The sequence below is a fragment of the Lynx canadensis genome, chromosome E1 (assembly GCF_007474595.2).
Source record: "Lynx canadensis isolate LIC74 chromosome E1, mLynCan4.pri.v2, whole genome shotgun sequence".
NCBI classification, from domain to species: domain Eukaryota; kingdom Metazoa; phylum Chordata; class Mammalia; order Carnivora; family Felidae; genus Lynx; species Lynx canadensis.
The window spans coordinates 14,036,517-14,053,841 of record NC_044316.2 but is presented as its reverse complement, the minus strand read 5'-3'; the positions used below and the strand labels follow the sequence as shown (position 1 = coordinate 14,053,841).

Sequence of the window (17,325 nt, the reverse complement as noted above, 5' to 3'; positions counted from 1 at the left end):
TAGCTGTGTGGCCATACCAAGCCACCTCGAACCTGTTTCCTTATCTGCCAGAACAGGGCTAGTTCTTGGCTCGTTTACTCCGCCATGCTGTTAAGAGATGAAACAAGATAGTGTTTGTAAAAATGGTTTTGAGGAAGTATGAAGTATTGCAAAAGTATAAGGAAGACCAGAATTGCAGTCCTCAGAGCCTGTTTAGGATCGAACACTGGCATCAGAACTGGAAGGCCCCAAATCTTCTAAAATTGACCAGCACCGAAGCTGCTCGAGGACCCATGCCCCTCAAATGTCCACAGGGTTAAGAACCCCGATGCTTGCTAGAGGACTTTCCCTAAAAGGCTCTGCCTCCTGTTGCAACAAAGTGACCCAGATGCTGCAGCCTGACAGCCCCATCTCTGGTTTCAGTGCAGGTTTATTTCAGTTTTATATTTTATTCCAGGCAAGTGCTTATTACATGGATAGTATTCATGTCTCAATACCTAAAGTCTTGGAGCATGAACAGCCACTAGAATACAGTTCAATAGTAAAAATACAATATGTACAAAATTAGGGTTTTTGTAGGGTTTTTTTTTTTTTTCCCACACAGCAGATGTATCCAAACACATAAAAATCTCTACAGTCTGGGGTCGCTACGGTTTATATTTCAGGAAACGGAGACACAGTGACCGAGTCCTCACTGTAAACAAGGGCCACCTCTTTAGGGGATGGGGATGGAACCCTGGGATGGGGGAGAAGCTGTTCCTGGAGAGCAGGGGTATGGTGACCCCTAATTCCCCTCCAGGCACTCCCTGCCCTTCTTTGGCCCCCCAAGGAACCAACCTCCCCCTCTCCCCGAGGTAAAGGCTCCCAGCCAGTGAACCACTCTTAACATCAAAAAGTAAAACACGCATGAGAGGTAAGGTGTGTGTGTGTATGTGTGTGTGTATGTGTGCGCACACGCACGCGTCCCCCAGGCTGGAAGGGCTAGGGAGGGGAGGGGCAGGCGGTCCCACAGGGTGAGGACAGATATGGTCCTGACAGCTCTCAGAGGGGAGATGCCCAAGGAAGGGCTGGGCGGCGGCTGCCCTCTCGGGCACACGGCATCACAGCGTTCACAAACAACAAAAACAACAGCAACAACACCCATCGTCACCAATCTGGACATAGTCATTCGGCACTAGATTCGAAGGCCCCCACTGCTAGGGGTGGGGAGGGGCAGGGGCGGTGAACAGGCGGATGAGGTATCTGTGCAGGCCCGAGAGGCCACTGGTTGACACACTTTCTGGAATGGCCTCAGGATGCAGGGAGGTGAACAGAGCTTGAGAGGGAGGGCAGGTTCCCCAACATTTCTCTGTTCCCTGGGCGCCAGGCTGATCGGGCTCCCTCTGCTCTTTCGGTTGTAATCACTCAAGGAAGAGTGGAAACTGGTCTCCCCAAGAACCAGGGTGGCAGGTGGTGGCTGCAGGGGCAGGAAGGCAGCGAGCTTGTGAGGTGTGAGTGCTGTGCTGGGATGGGTGTGGGGCTCCCTCTTAGAGGCCTCTAGGGTGTCCACAGGCCCTCCTTTTCCCCACCCCAGGAGAGACAAAGGAGAGCAGTCCCCTGGGAAGTCTCCAGGACCAGGAAGGAACTGAAAGGGGGTTCTTAGGTGTCCAAACCTGTTCAAGACCTTTGCCAGCCTCCTCAGAACACTGCAGGCCACTCCTCCTGCCCCCAGCCTGTCAAAGCAAACTTCACACCTAGGGACACTGGCTTCCTCTCCCCACACTGAAAGGCCATCTTGTGTCCAGGTGGGGAGCCGAGTGCACAACTGAGTGTGTCTGACACAAGGCCACTTGTAATAAATACCCACATAAAAAGAGAAGCCAAAGCGGTCTGGCGAGGCAGAGGCAGGGAAAGAAGCATGCCCCCCCCCCCCCCACACACACACAGGCCCCCTGACTCCCCACCCCAAGCTCAGCCCTGCCCTAGGTCCAACCAAGGACCTTCCTCAGAGGAAAGTTGTGGCACGCAGCAGCCTCCACCGAGTATACACTCAGAACAGCCCACTGGGAAAAAGTGGATGTTCAGGGGGAAAGAGAGATGATGGCAGAGACAGAGGAGTTGGGGCAGGAGTAGCAGCCCTCCTCCCTTCTCTACAGGTCCCCAGAGCAGCAGGGAAGGAACTTGGTTGGGCCCAGGCCCTGGATTTTTAACTTCCTCAGCAGTGTGGCTTCAGGCACCTGGAACCCAGACCAGATAGCTACTAATCCACTTCTCTGAGGCTGCGGGAGGCACTCAGGCACACCCATCCCTCGGGAGTGCACAGCACTGAGCAGAGGCCAGGGAACCAGGGATGGGGACTGACCGGTCCAGAGAAGCTCTCTCCCCAGCCGTACCCAGGCCGGCTGGAGGTGGGGAGGGGCAGGACCGCTAAGCCCTTCCTTCCCAGTCCCCACCCACCTTCAGCCTACCCTCCTGAGGTCAGGAGCCCAGTAGCAAGGATTGGGGCGCTCAGGGAGCTTAGCAACAGCACGGGTTCAGTTGTTGATAGAGACTCCTCTTAACTAGCTTCTGCTGTGACAAGCCAGTGACCGCAGCTGGGTTGGAGAACCGTAGGCTGGCGCCCACCTGTGTGGGTGGGACTGCAGAGCAGCCACTTCTTAGGATCAGTCACGTGTACTCAGAGCAGAGCGCACCCCCCCCCCCCACGGTACCCAGCTTTCTGGGCCAAGTTGCTTCAGTTCTGCTCCCTCTCCCCGTCCCCTCCAAAGGCCTGGGGAGAGAAGGCCAAGGCTCAGGACAGAGGACCCGGCACTCAGCCACCTCATCAGACAGCAATAGCAGCAGCAGCAGCACAGGAAGGCAGGCAGGGTCGGGGAAGCCGGAGAACACAACACCCACTTCGCACTGGTTGCAGGGGACAAGGTGGGGAGGCGGGAACGGCACTGGAGCTGGCACCAGGCCGGACGAGTGGCACATTCACCAGAGTGTCTCATCACTTTATCAAGTCCTAGTGCAGTGGGGTAACCCCCTGCCCTGTGCCCAGCTCCCTGGGGGGGGCCCTCCCTCCCCTGGCTCAGAGTCTCTGCACCCCCTTCCCCTAGGAGGCCTGGGGGTGGGTGTGGGTGGGGCGGGCCTTGGCCTGGCTGGAATGTGTGGAGCTGGTGGGTGGGAGAGTGGGGGACAGGTCCCCCTCCCTGCCCCCACTGGGGGCCTCTGAGTGGCCTCATCCTCAAGCCAGCTTGAGTGTGCTGACCGGGAAGGAGGGCATGGTGACCATGGTCACGGGGTTGAGCACTGTCTGGCCCACCAGCTGGGGGTGGTGCACCACCTGAGCCCCCACAGCTGGCTTTGCCATGACAGTGGCTGGGGGTCCCAGCCCCGCTGTGCCATTCACTTGCTGGTGTGAGAGGGTGTGGGCAATGTGGCTCACCGCCACGGGCTGGCTCACTGCCACGGGCTGTGGATACAGGGGCAGCTGGGAGCCGAGGTGGGCCACATGGTTGAGGGTGGCAGGGTGCACTGTGATGTGGCCAATGGGGGGTGTGGCAGGTGCCAGCTGCACAGCAGGGCTGGGGGCCGAGGGGGCAATGTGGGCGATGTGCTTGCCGCCCGGCCCCTGTAGAACGTGGTTCACAGTCTGGATGACTGAGGCGTGGGTGGTGGCCGTGTGGGCGATGACCGTGGAACCTCCACCAGCTGCAGCCACCAGATGGGCTGGAGCGGGCACCAGCGTCTGGGCAGGGGCAGCCGGTGGGGGAGGAGGGGCTGGCAGAGGTGTCTTCTGCTGTGGTGGCGGCTGCTGCCCAGGCAGGTGGACAGGAGACAGGGCCACAGGCTGGGAGTGGGGGTGTGGATGGGGAGGCAGAGGTGCGGGGGCGGTGCTGGGCGGTGGCTTCGGCAGCTCCGGGTGGGGGCGATGGCTCAGTTTAGGTGGGCCCAGGCCGGCCTGATCCTCCTCCATATCCTCGTCTATGTTGTCCTCACCCTCTGTGGGGGGACACGGGGACAGGGACAGGTCAGAAAGGCTTGCGAAACAAGAGGCTGGAGTAGTAGATGGCCCTGGGGTCTGGGGGCATGGAGCTGGGGGGCAAGGGCCTGACCAGGGAGGGGCAGGTGGGGCTCACCAGAGGCCGTAGAGGTGGAGGCCTGGTCGTCCTCCGGCTGGCCAGTCTGCCGGAGCACACGGTCGATCTCCAGCACGTCCATCCACTGGCTCAGCTCATGCTTGAGCTCCGCCAGCCGCTGCTGTGTGGCGATCTTCTCCCGCGCCAGCCGCTCCATCTCATGCTCGTATTCCTTCTCCTTCCTCTTCAGAGACTGGACAACAGCCAAGAGACCGAAGGATACCCTGAGCAGAGGCCACAGGGTCCCCAGTACCGCAATCCCTTCCCACTGCCACCCTGGCCTCCAGGTCACTTAGCACCCAGGGGCAGTCTGCAGTGATGGGGCCGCAGGGGACCACACCCACTGCTGGTCCATGGCTTTGTCCTGTGAGGCCCTGCATCCTGGGGACTGTGGGCTCTCCAGCAGGCACCATTGAAAAAAAGCACAGATCCAGGCCAGCCCCACTCTAGGATGAAGGCCTTCCCCCACCCCCACATCAACTGTGTCCTGAGGGGCTTCATGGCCTCTGGCTCTATCCACCCTCCTGGCAGCCACTTGCCTCCATTCTGCAGAGGACAGAAGGGGTAACAGACTTCTCCGTGACGCTCAAGGCCCCGCCACCACTCATACCATGCTGTCAGTCACCATGCCACAGGCTACCCTCCTTGGAACTCATTCCCCAAAGAACCCCAAACAATCCTGCCCTTTGCTCCACAGCATCATTCACTAGTCTTAACTTCAATGTCCCTGAGGATGCCTCTCAGACTTTGTGGCATGGCCTCCAACCCCCTGAATTTCTTCTTGACCTGCTTCCATCTCATCCCCAGCAGCTGTTGGCTCTGCCCTCTGCTCTGACCTGGGCTACTCTCCGTGGCACCTACCTGTGCTGCCTCTCAACCACACTCTCCATTTTCACCCTGCCCACAGCCCTCCAGATTCCCCAGGCTGCTGAATGATCGATCCCTAAGCCCTGGAACGTGCCCCTCCTTCCACACCTGTAGCTGAGCTGCACTGACCAAGGAGAAATGGCTCAATGGCACCTCTGACATGGAGCACCACTGGAGACACTTCTGTCCTTCACCACAGGTTCCACATTGCTCCTGCCCCCATGATACTGATGCCACCCACCTCACTAAGAACACCAACAGGGAGTTCCCTTGTCCACAGAGCCATCCCTGCCTCAACTCCTCCAGGCCCACAGCCTCTTAGGTTCACCCCTCATGTTGGTGCTGGATGCCATGCCTCCCAGACTGTGGCACTGCTCCCCTATCAGAAGTGTCTCGAGGGGCATGTGGGTGGCTCAGTCAGTTGAGTGTCCAACTCTTAATGTCAGCTCAGGTCAGGATCCCAGGGTCGTGGGATCAACCGCTCAGCACAGAGCTGGCTCAACATCCTCTCTCTCCCTCCACCTCTCTCCCCCAGTTGGCATATGTACTTTCTCTCTCAAAAAAAAAAAAAAAAAAAAAAAAGTGTTTTATATCCCCAAAAGGCCAGCTTGTGTCCTATGCCTCAGCTCCTATCCTCCATGACCTCCTGAAGCTGACACTTTATTAAAACTGACTCCTCTAAGTCTTGGAGACCTCCCTGTTGCCAGTTTCTCTTTGGCCCAGACACGTCACGAGTGCTGGGTCCACCAAACATGGACACTTTTGCCCTGCTGCATCCTGAGTCTCTTAACCTGAACTATTCCTGAGCTCCTGGCTTCTAAGGCTGGCCGGTTACAGCCAGGTACAGAACCCACCGACTCTTCCTACACCAAACTATCCAGCTTGTCTTAGTTTTCCTCTCTGAACCCGGTCTCACACACAGATGGTCCCTTCTCATCCCTCTACATCATATGTGCTTGTGCTCTGAGACCACATCCGACTCCCACCACCCATCCCATCTCATGCCCTGACCAGTGCATCTTCTTGACCTTGAGCCCTTCTTGGCACTGCACAACACTCTTGAGCATTTAATAAGACTGTCAGGTAGTACTTAATCAGACACTAGCTCATATTATCCCTAAAAGCTTCGTATTTTGTCCTTCCACCTCCATACACACTGTTCCTTGTCCAACGCTGTGAGTAAAGGCAAGGACTGTTTTATTATCAGCTTTATCTCCTGACCCAACCAGTGTCCAGGACAGAATTATGCATATCTTAGCTCCAGGGGAAGGATCTGTGAGGATGTGAGCATGTTGGTTCCCACCTCTATCCTGTCTCTCTGCTGTATCACAGAATCACAGTCACATTAGACATAAGTTTCCCCTGACTCTATTTCTACAAGCAGTTTTATAGCAGCCTTCCTGACTGTTCACTTGTCCCTCTTGGGCATGGCAATGTCTTCAAGTTCGCCCACTAAACTAGGCCCAATTTCCCTACGCTTCCTCGTGCAGCCCCAAACTCCTGTGTTTCTGACCTCACCAGTAAGAAATGCCTCAAACCATTAGTACCTGCCAACACATAACCCAGACACAACCATGCAATGTTCTGGCCTGAAACCTGGTAGTTTTACAATTCTGCTAGCAGTCCCAGGCCACACACAGCCTTCTCTATCCTAGTTTTGAGATTTAACCTGTTTCCCTCTATATTTCTGCCAGAAAGATCCCTCCCTCACACACACACACACACACACACACACACACACACACACACACACACACCTGGCTTCTCACCTGGCTCTACCCTGAGAGGCCAGTGCTGGACATGACATCAGATGAGGCCATATCAATGATGGGGCCTGTGGTGAGTCAGCTCTCACTTGAACCTGGCTGCTGGGGGCTGGAAGTGGTGTCCTGAACTCTACCTACCAGCAGGAAGAGTAGATTTCTGACTTAGGGAGAAACTCAGAGGCCAAAACCTCTTTTTCTTACCCAGTTCAGTTATCCACAGGCCTAGAGGCCCCCAGAAAGTTTCTCCAGGGTCCAGCTTTTGTCCACATTGCTTCATTTTAAACATATTTCCTAAAACTGCTTGGATGCATAGTTTGGTACCTGCCTATTCCTCTTCCTGTTTTTGTCCACCTCACTGTGGCTTTCTTAAAATCTTCCACTCCACTCTGAGTCTGGCTGGGAGCTACAGCCTTCCCCCCTCAGCAAACAACCAATGCTTTCAGTCTACACACCTTATTGGTCTCTCTACTATTCCATTTTGACTCCTATCTAGTGCCCTGCTGCCCCCCCCCCCCCCCCCCCCTGGCCCATCTCTACTCTCCACGTGGTAACCCCCACGGCCACCTTTAAGTTCCAAAACTGAATCCTGCTCCCTCTTGCTGGAGAAATTTCAGCCTGAGCTGGGCTTTCTGCCCTCTGCTTTGCCCAGGTCACCCTGGAACCTTCAGGTCTCAGTTCAGATGCCCCTTCCTCAGCAACAACCTCCAGCACGCCTCAAAACAGATCCTCTGATCCCTGTCCCTATTACATTCTCATGGCACAGTATTTATAATCTGCCACCAAGACCAAACCTATGAAGACAGACCCACGCTTATTTCTTTGCTCCCTGCTTCATCCTCAGAATCAGACACAGAGCTGTCCAAAGTACCTGAGTGAATAAACAAATGAATGAGATTGAGGATTGAGATAGCCTTGTAACTTTTGTTTCTGCTTCCATTACCAGCCCCAGGACAAATTTCTCTTATGAACAGCCTGGGTACACCTCACACCTCGCTGCCTCCTCAGCCCAGGCTCATGTCTGCTGGTTCTACTAAGTCTCTATTTCTGATTTATTTTCAAATCCAGATATCATTGCAAGCAAGGCTTTCCTAAGTATGTGTCTATAAAGTGGAATGTGCCATCCTATTCTTTCTACTTCTCAAGAATTATTATTAAGTTGGTGTTTACAGAGGACCAATCTGAACATTCCTATGATGAAGATGCTACTATTTCTTCCCATTTAGCAAAATGGCAGTACAAAAGAAACTGAGAGTCATAGAAAACGTCACAGCATTTGGACAAGGATTTGCTTCCAGGACACATAATTGCCTATGACTGAAGGACCGGGAACATTCTCAAGCCCAAGTTCTGCAAAAATATGTCAGAAGTAGGCCTCCTGGAGACCCTCCGAAGCCCACCCCCTCGGGCCTCTCCTCTTTCTAAGCCAGTCAGGCCAACAGCGAGGCCCCGCCCCTCCCAGAGCACGCGCGCACCCACGCGGACCCGGCCTTGCAGCGTCACTCCCTGCCGGCTGCACCCTCCCCTCGGAGCACGGAAGCCCCGCCCCCACCCCGTTTCCACCAATCTTCGAGCCCGACCCCTCCCCTCCAGGGTGCCGGGAAGCGGCCTGGAGGCGCGCCAGCCCCTCCCCCTCACCCGCAGGGCGGGCGGAAGGGCGCGCGTTCGCGGGAGCTTGGGAGGGAGCAGCCGGCTGGGAGCAGTCGCGAAGCAGCGCCTCCGCCCCCTGAACAAGTCAGGCTCCGGTTACCTCAGGGCTGTGACCCCGCAGTACTGGCCGGGGGAGGGGTGGCGCCCGGCCCCGGCTCAAAGCTCGGTCAGATCCTCTTTGCTACCCTTCCCACAGGAACCTTAATGCTGCCCGACCCCCCAGCTGTCGAAGCGCGCCGATAGGGGGACCGCAAGCTGCCCCCGCCCCCGCCAGGCAGGGAGCCCTAAGTCCCTCCCACTCCCCAACGGCTCCATTCGGACTCCGTCTCCGCGGCAGCCGAGCGTGGCCGCGCGCCCCACCCCCACAGCCTCCTTTCCGGCACGCGGAACCCTCGGCCGGTTTCCAAGGAAACCGAAACACGGGGCCGTCATGGCAACTGTCTTATCTGGCGGGCGCCCCCCACCCCGTACTGCAGAGGGAAGCCAATGTCCAAAGAGGGGAGGTCCACACAGACAGGAGGGCCCCTTGAAAAGGGGTTTTTAAAATCCCAGGCATGAGGAGAGCCTAATTTTTGAAGGTTCGGCGACCCGAGGGCTGGTTACTCAGACATTTCCACAGCCTCCAGGATTAACCCCCAAAATTGAGTCGTGGCACCTCAATGCGCTCACTGGAAGGCTCTTAACCCTTTGGGGGTAAAACGGGGTGGGGCCTCACCGGCGCGCCGCCGCGTGCAAGGAGCCACGCCCAGGGGACTCCCCACCCCATCACGAGCGACAGATTCTCGGGCCAAATCCGGGTTCCCGCCCAGGCACTGCGGGCGGGCTGGAGGCGCCGGGGCGGCTCCACGCCCTTCTCACCCGCAGGGGCACTAAGAGCGCCAGGCTGTAACGCGGGCCCGGGCACCGGGTCTGAAAACCGAGCTGCGGAGGCGGCGCAGATAGCGGGGCTCCGCGGGGCGGCCGAACGGGAAAAGGGGGGGGGGCGGAGAAGGGAACGCCGCGGCCGCCCTCCCCCGCGCACGCGCGCCCGTCCTCCCGCCCCCTCGCGGGCGGGGAGCCCCGCTGACGTCAGCCGGGCCATGTGCTCAGCGCCCGCGTGGAGGCGGGCGGGGGAGCGGGAGAGGGAGCGAGGGCGGGGCGGGGCCGCGGCGAGGGGAAGAGGGCGGGAGGAGTGAGGAGGAAGCTGGCGCAGAGGCCGCCGCCCGCCGTCCTCTCCGCCGCGCTTCCCTCCCCCGTACCTGGATGTACCGCAGCGCCGTCCGCAGCACACTCAGATTCGACGTCTTCTTGTCGTCCACGTTGGGGATGTTGCGCTTCAGGGTCTCAAAGCATTCTTTCAGATGGGCCCTCCTGGGGAGAGGGAGAGGCGCCAGTTAGCCAGCGCCTGGGGGGCCGGGGGCCAGGGCGGGGAGGGAAGGCCCCAGGAGAACAAGGGTGGGACCTGTCCCCGGAGCGGGCAGGTGGAGCCCAGAGACACACACGCACGCACACACACCTGTTCTTCTCCAATTTGTTGTGGACTTCTCTGGTTCCGATCCTGAAACCCAGACAGACAGGAGGCTTAGGGAGGAGGGCCCAATTAGGTGGCCTTCCCGCCCCCTGCCCCCACTCCCCAAATGTCATAGGCGTCTTGCCCCCCACATTCTCTGTACAAAAAGCAGCAATGGGAGATGTTCACCCTGTTCAGATGTGCTTATACTCCCTGGAGGGCACACGTATGCTCGTAATTCACAACCCATTAACCCTCCATCCTGCCCCTTCCACCTAAGAGGAGATATAAGGTCTCCTGGGGCTCAGAGAAATAGCCAGTTGACCCCAGCCCTCACCCAAGAGTTCCCCAATCCAATACTCTGTCCAAAGGCTTGGAAATGCCATCGGCCCATCCTTGAGGGGGTCAGAGGACACAGAAGCCTGAGAAAACAGAGGGCAATGGCCATTCCCCACTCCCAGGGTGGGGATAGGCACAGGCACAGGCACAGTGCAAACTGTCCAAATAAAATACCGTGCTTCTCAGATAGGAAGGTAGGACATGGCTTTGAAGGACTGGCTCAGGACGGGGGGGTACTTTCTCTTCCACACACAGCCCAGGATTCGGGCAGTTCTCCACCCCACCAGCCCAGACTCTGCCACACCTCACTCACCCCCCAGGCCTCTTCTTCTGTTCGCTGGATTTGACTTCTTCCGCTGGTGCCAACTTCAGGGTCCCAAGAGTGGGTGGGGGTGGCTGCTGGGGGGCCAGCTGGGGCTGGACTCCAGGGTGTGGTGCTATGGTCAGGATAGGGGTGGGGAGGGGCTGCAGAGGCTTAGGGCTGCCAGTGGGCGGAAGGGTGGTCTTGGAGTCCGGCAGCAGGGGAGCAGGGGTGGGCACCTGTGGCCTGGTGGGCAGGGGGGCAGCCTCCTTAATGCTGAGTCCAGGGGTGCTAACCAGGGCTGGCTGGCGGGGCGCCAGGGGCAGAGGCTGGGCTGCAGGAGGCAGTGGTGGGGGTGGGGGCAGAGGTTGAGGAGAGTTGGTCACTACTGGAATAGGAATGACAGTCAGTGGGGTGGGGGTGGCAAGTGGGGGTGGGGGTGCTGGCGGGGGTGCCGGAGGGGACAGAGGTAGGGGTGGTGCTTCAATGCGAGGCTCCTCCACGGGCAGGGCATGGGCCAGCCTGGCCAGGCTGCTGGCCTTCTTCTGCTCCTGCTCCCTCTCCCGCTCCAAGCGAAGCCGCTCCTGCTCCTCTACGCAGAGAGAACACAAGGGGTTTTCTCAGTGGGCCAGCAGTCCTGGGTCCCAGCTTCTGAAGTCTTCCAACCATAACACATCCTCTGACCCTGTCCCAGTTAGTGCTCAGTGACACTCCCGCTCAGCCTGAGACACCACAAATCCCCATCCACACCCAGACAGGCACTGGGGTTAAGTGCTGGGGACACAGTGGCGAACAATTAAAACAGACCTAGTCTCTGCGTTGGGGAGCTCAAGGCCTAGAGGCGTTGAGGGGAAGGACAAGTTACAGAGGATAACAACCCAGGCTGAGAGAGGAGAGGGGCTGTGGAAAGACAGAGCAGGGGCTGTCAGAGAGGATGCTGGAGGTCTGGCAACCTGAAAGTTCAGAGGTTAGGCTGGTGATGAGCAGGAAAGTTCAGGAACAAGGCTGAGGGGAATGGGGTGATAGATAAGGTGGGCAGAGGCCAGTCAGCAAAGACCTCACAGGCTACCAGAGAAGAATGGGGGGGCGGGAGGTAGGCAGATCATAGCTTCTGGGGAAGGCCTTCGAAAGTATTTACCAAGTACTTTCCAGAGGGCAGGCGGCACCTCCACTTCACAGATGAAATAAATTAGCTCAGAGAGGCAAAGTGATTTGTTGAGGACCACACAGCAAGTCACAGGTATTACTGAAACTACACCCAGCCAGGAATCCAGACACCCAGCATATACCTATACTTGCTGTGTCAGCATCTGCTCACTAGGTGTCTGTACACACACACACACCTGTGGATCCTCACAAGAGTCCACACCACAGGCAGGGCAGGGACATCAGCTTCAGTTCACACATGAGGAAATCAGGCCCAGGACTCCCAGGCCAGGTCCCAGTGTCTGATTTCCTCAGAGACCACACAAAACAAATTCGGTCCTTCTCTGCCCTTTGTGGTGCTAGAACTCATCGTTCCCACATCCCTCTTGTCCCCACCACCAGCGGGACAACCAGGAAGCAAGAGGCAGGCGGGAAAGAAGGGCAGCCTCGCACCGGTCAGTTCAGCATCTCTGCTGAAAGACCTGCTGCCAGGTGAGGCCTGCTCAGGAGCTGGCTGAGAACACCCTTCCTGATCCAGAAGCACCTCTCCATCTCCACCCAGCCCCATGCTCTCTGGGCCCCACCATTCAGGTTCCCTGGCTACAGGGCTGGGCAGTATCTCTGGGGAGCAGCTGTAGCCCCCAGGCCAGGGAGCAGGCTGGTCCACCAGCCCTCCTGCCCATCCCGGATTGGCCACACTGCTAACTGACTGAGCTGACAGCAGTAGCGGGCAGACACGCCCCAAACACACCACCCCACGGTGGGTGGGGTTGGGGGGGGGGGGACAAGGTTGGCTAAGAGCCCCTTGTGGAGGAGGGCATCAACCCCACACTGGCCTTTGGGGCTCAGGGCCCCAGAAAACCTGAGGCCTCAGGGCCCTTTGGCCAACCAACAATTTGAGTGTGAGCCAGGCCTGCTCCAGGCCCCTCCCTCCCGCAGGGGAGAAGAGGCGAAGGAGGAAGTAGAGAGTGTTGTGAGAGGGGAAGCACTCAGCGGTTTCCCAGCAGCACGGGGCCTCTTCCGTATCTCCCTGCCCTTCTGGAAGGGGAGCTGCCAGGCCGGTGTGGGCCTGCTCCAATGAGGGGAGGCATTGGTCTCCCAGGCCTTTCCAAAGGCCCTGGCTAATATTACAGCTCCGGGGAAAGCCAGCTCTCTGCTCTCCAGCTTCCCAGAGACTACACTGGCAAAGAGTTCCACCTACCACCTACCCAGTCCCCCCCACCCATCCCCAAGGCAAGGCCCTGGAGGTCAGGGCCCAACACAGCCCATCTTCATTCCTTTGAGCCAGGGCCCAAACTTTCACAGGTGTGGGGGTCGGTGTTCCATTCTCCCATTAGCAGTGGGACAGAGGGGACCCCAAGCCCCAAGGACAGGTGTCCTGGGAACTCAGCCTGAAAGTAAAACTCATTCCCCATATTTTAAAGTAACTCCACACAGCTGGTCCAGGAGATGGCAACCTCCTTCTCACCTACCCTCTCTTCCAGAGCCAGGCAGGTACCAGGAAGGACCCAGGTGAATGGCCAAGCTCTATCACACCTGGATTGGCATGAGAAATCTTGACTGGTGGCGAAGAAGAGGGGGTGTCCCAAGCCAGATCCAGCCCACCAAAGCTTCCTGCCTCCTCCCCACCAGCAGCAACCCTCCTCCTATGCCCTGGGGAGGGGGAAACCCAGTGGGGACAGCAAAGTGGCAGTCACTCAAGGGCCTCCCTCAAGAACAATACAGGTTTAGACTCTTTAAAATAATGCACCTATGCAGCACTCCCAAACATGCACGCACTCTGACACCCTCCCTGGGCTCTGCCCAGAGGCTGGCCCCAGGGAAGTTAGCCTGACCGTTCTGGGGTGATTCAGGGGCTACAGCAGGCTCAGGGCTGGGGCCTGAGGAATCTACACTAGGTAGCCCCCATTGTTCAGGAGTCCTCCCCTTCTTCATGCTAATAGGGAGCTAAATACATAAGGCAGCCCCCCCCCTCCCCTCCCAGGGTGTAAGTAGGTCAGGTAGAAGAGGCTCCCCTTTGAGCCACCTCCATGAATGCTGGAAATGACCAGACCCCCCCTCCCCCCCCATCTGACCACCAGGATGGCCTCTCTTTCCTCTCACACACACATGTGCACACACATCCTCAGGTTCATCACGTGAGCAATCTGGCTGGTCTAGGTCAGGAAACCCACCCTTGAGATTGAACCAGGGCATGGACAACAGGATCCCTGTTCAGAGCTGCTCATCAGGTACATACTCAGGAAAGCAGTTCTGGTCAGCAGGTCCACACACCACCCCTTTTCTCCCATTTTTCCCACCCCAAGTCAGAGGACAGAACCTCAAGGAGGAGAAAAAAAATATGAATTTGAGATTAACCGCTGTGGCCAGGTCTAGCCATCTGTATGTGAGCTTTTGGAGTAGATGTGGCTTTGCACCATCCATCCCCTAAGACCTCTGCCACGCGAAGAAGGACCTGTGACTGGTCAGTTAAACTAGGCCTCTACTCAGCTCCCTGCCCTCAGTTCTCACCACGTGGGGGAGGGGCGCTCTCTCGCGCGCGCGCCCGCCCGCGCTGTCTCTCTCTCTCTCTCTCATCACTGTCCTTCTTACAGCCAGCTCTGGCCTTATTATTTGGGAAAGGGTGGAAGAGAAGAGGGCACAGGGTCTTCTCCCCTTCCCCAGAAGGCCAATCAGCCTGAAGGTAAAACGAAGGTGATGTGAGTGTTCCCTTGGGGCAACAGCAGGGTCAACCCTGTTCACCTCTAGCACAGTGCCTGATGCGCGGCAAGGACACAATAGGTACTCCTGAATTGCACTGTGTTGATGGTGGCAGCAGGTGACTCAAGTCTCTCCAATTCTTGTGCACGCTGCCCTCCCCTCCACGCCCCGTCGCTGGGCCTGAAAGCAGGACATTCTCGGCCACCACCAGTACTGTCAGGGCCTGGCCCTGCTCAGGACCCCGAAAACAAGGGGGAGGGGCACGTGGGCTGATGTCCTGGCCCATCAATTCCGCAAAATCCAAGCATGTCAGTCTCACATATCTCGAGTGGCTCCTGACCTTGAGAGGCCTGTCGGCCGGGTTGGCCGGGCGGACCCGCTGCTCCCCCGCCCCTGGCCCGCTGCTGCTCCCCCCACCCCACCCCCTCCGCCGCTGCCGCGGCACAAGCTAGCTGCAGGGCGCGCGCGCACACAACACACACTACTACCTCCTGCATGACTCATCATTGAAGCAACAATAGGCAGAGAGAAAGGAAAGGAGGGCGAAGCACTCTCTCTACCACAACCAACTCGGCAGAAGGGTTGGGGAGGGGAGGTGGAGGGGACAGGAGTCCCCGGATACTGCACACACACCGATCCGGGTCCGAGGCCCTCGCAATGGTCCGGAAAACGGAGGTGTTTACCTCCAACCCCTATTCCTGACCCTGAAGCCTGGGACCACCGACAGGGCGGGTGGGACGGAAAACATCTGAAATCTTCCTTTCCTGTCGAGGGAACGTCAAAGTTTGCCCCTTCTCAAGCCTGGTTCACTCCACAATGTGGCCAGGGGTATTGTCAGGAGGTCCTGGTGAGAACGTTCCCCCAAACGTCAGTGGGAATATGTGAGCTCTAAATGTCCTGTCGCCTTGCAAGTCTGAGGGTTTCCCTTGCCCCAGGATCAAAAACAGAAGGTTAGGGCGAGAATGGACAGGTGAGCTCGGCGGCTCCTCCTTCCAGCGCACAGGCTCTCCCGGGGAGGTGCCCGGCGGCCGGAGCCAGGGCCCAACCCGGCGCAAGGCCACTCGCCAGCCCCGCCCAGGCCCCGCCCCCGGCCCAGCGCGAGGCAGCCGGGAGGGGCCGGGCCGCTCCGTCCCCAGCGGGAGTGTCCCCCGTGCACGTGGTCGGAGGCGGGGCCGGTCCACGTCACCACCCGGTGTAACCAACGGGCTTGGAACGCAGGCACACGCAACATTCCAGCCGAGAGCGGGTTTGGAACGCGCAGACACGCCACATTCCACACCGGCTAAAGTGGGGCGCAGCAAGGGGGGCCCGGGGACTGCCCCCAGCGACCTGCAGGCCTTTTCGCAGACACCCAATCAGCCCGGCTCTCACCCAAATCCCTGAAGCGCGACCCAGCCCAGCTCTGGGAGGCGGGGTCAGGCGGGGCTGGCCAGGATCATAAGACACGCGATGTCATTTCATTCTGCAAAGGCCGCCTCCGCCCCAAGCGGCGCGTAGATCGTCCAGGAGCGCCCCCCGCACCCTTCCCACAGGGCCAGGGAAGCCGGGGAGCCGCTCGGCGTAGAGTAATTCCCACCCCCCACTCCGTTACACACACGCCCACTCGTGTGCACTATACACTCGCCCGTGTACACGTCCGTTCATCCGCTCTCCTCGAGGCTCACATCACAATCCCCTCTGCACACACGCACGCACACGCGGGTCTGCCACCCCCACGCAACACCATTCCGCACCCCACCCCCCACCGGCTCACACATCCTCAGCTCTACCGAGGGCGCCCCTGGCCCACGCGAAAGAAGCCCCCACGAAAGGTGCACACCGGGTGGCAGGCAGCTGAGGTGGCGCCCACAGGAGCCGGGTCCCTCACTGAATGTTAATGTATTCATTAATTAATTTTACTGCCCCCAACACTCCTCTCCAGGCGGCCGCTCCTGTGCGAACCTTGCGCTGCCCGGCTTCGCGGGCCGCTCGGGAGGGGGTCGTGTCCGCGGTTTCGCGTGGGCTCGGAGACCAGGGTCGCTCGTCTCCCCTTCCCCGGTGCCCCAGGGGCCCAACCCGGCCGCTCACCACGTGCTCTCTGTTGTTGCTGCGCTTGCCATTCCAGGAAGCGGGCCGCCTCCAGTAGCGTCTCTATGCTCATCGCGCCGAGAGCTGCCGGGGGCGCGCCGGGGCCGAGACTGCGGCCCGCGAGCCGGGCACAGGTCAGGCTGGCGGGCAGGCAGGAGGGAGGGATCACCTCCGGGGGGCGACAGGGCTGGGCGGCGCAGCGCACTCCGCAGGGAAGAACGGGAGAGCACGGAGACAAAAATTAATGTTTCCCAAAATATTTGCAAAATATAATTTGCAAATTTTAAAAATTTTGATGCAAAAAAACAAAAGGCAGCACTGCCTCCCTCCTTCCCCTCCCTCTCTTCTTCCCTTCAGATGCCTCCCGCCCCGCGGCCCCCGGGAGTCCCGCCGACAAGAAAAGGCTTTGCAACAAGATGGCGAGGAGGCACCGACACACACAACAAGGGAAGGAGCCGCGCTGCCCCCGGCCGCCGCCCCCGCTACTACACCGGGGCCGCAGCCAAAGCCCGGACCGGAGCCCCCGCCCGCAGGGCCGCGGCGTCTCAGGAAGGGAGGGGCGGGGTCCCGAGCGAGCTGGCCCCGCCCACCACAGACGGCGCGCGCACACGTGGCCGGGGTGGGGGTGGGAGAATCTCCAGCCTCGTTCGCGCCCTGCATTTCCGCTTTCTCGCCTCGCCCCGCCCCGATGGCAAGCCACAAGTTGAGCAAGGGCTGCGTGTTGCGGTCTTTCACAACGAAATTTGTCCTGCTGGAGGAAAGGAAGGGTGGAGAATTTAAGACTTAAGTTAGCTCAAATAAGGATATTCCAGGTCAGGGAAACCTTAGGATGGTACAGACTGGCCTGACCCCAGGGTCTCCGCTCCCTACCCACACGTGACCTAATTCCTGCAACCACCCGGCTGTCGCAATTCCCCCGGG

General features: G+C 58.8%; 1 protein-coding gene across 1 annotated transcript; it reads right to left on the bottom strand.

The window, feature by feature from the left end:
- Positions 1-391: 391 nt before the first annotated feature.
- On the bottom strand, positions 392-16,926 carry MNT (MAX network transcriptional repressor). Its single transcript, XM_030295385.1, has 6 exons — positions 16,405-16,926; positions 10,504-11,083; positions 9,858-9,899; positions 9,601-9,712; positions 4,083-4,275; positions 392-3,945 (listed from the first exon to the last, which is right to left on the bottom strand). Exons 1-6 carry the CDS (start codon positions 16,475-16,477, stop codon positions 3,188-3,190), a joined length of 1,758 nt encoding a protein of 585 aa, XP_030151245.1. The 5' UTR covers positions 16,478-16,926; the 3' UTR covers positions 392-3,187.
- Positions 16,927-17,325: the final 399 nt, after the last annotated feature.

Excerpts from the sequence above, each read along its gene's own strand:
- MNT (XM_030295385.1), bottom strand. The coding sequence starts at position 16,477 with ATGAGCATAGAGACGCTACTGGAGGCGGCCCGCTTCCTGGAATGGCAA. Across the intron at positions 11,084-16,404 it reads GCAACAACAGAGAGCACGTG|AGGAGCAGGAGCGGCTTCGC; the intron begins GTGAGCGGCCGG and ends CTCTCTGCGTAG. Across the intron at positions 9,713-9,857 it reads AACAAATTGGAGAAGAACAG|GAGGGCCCATCTGAAAGAAT; the intron begins GTGTGTGTGCGT and ends CCCTCTCCCCAG.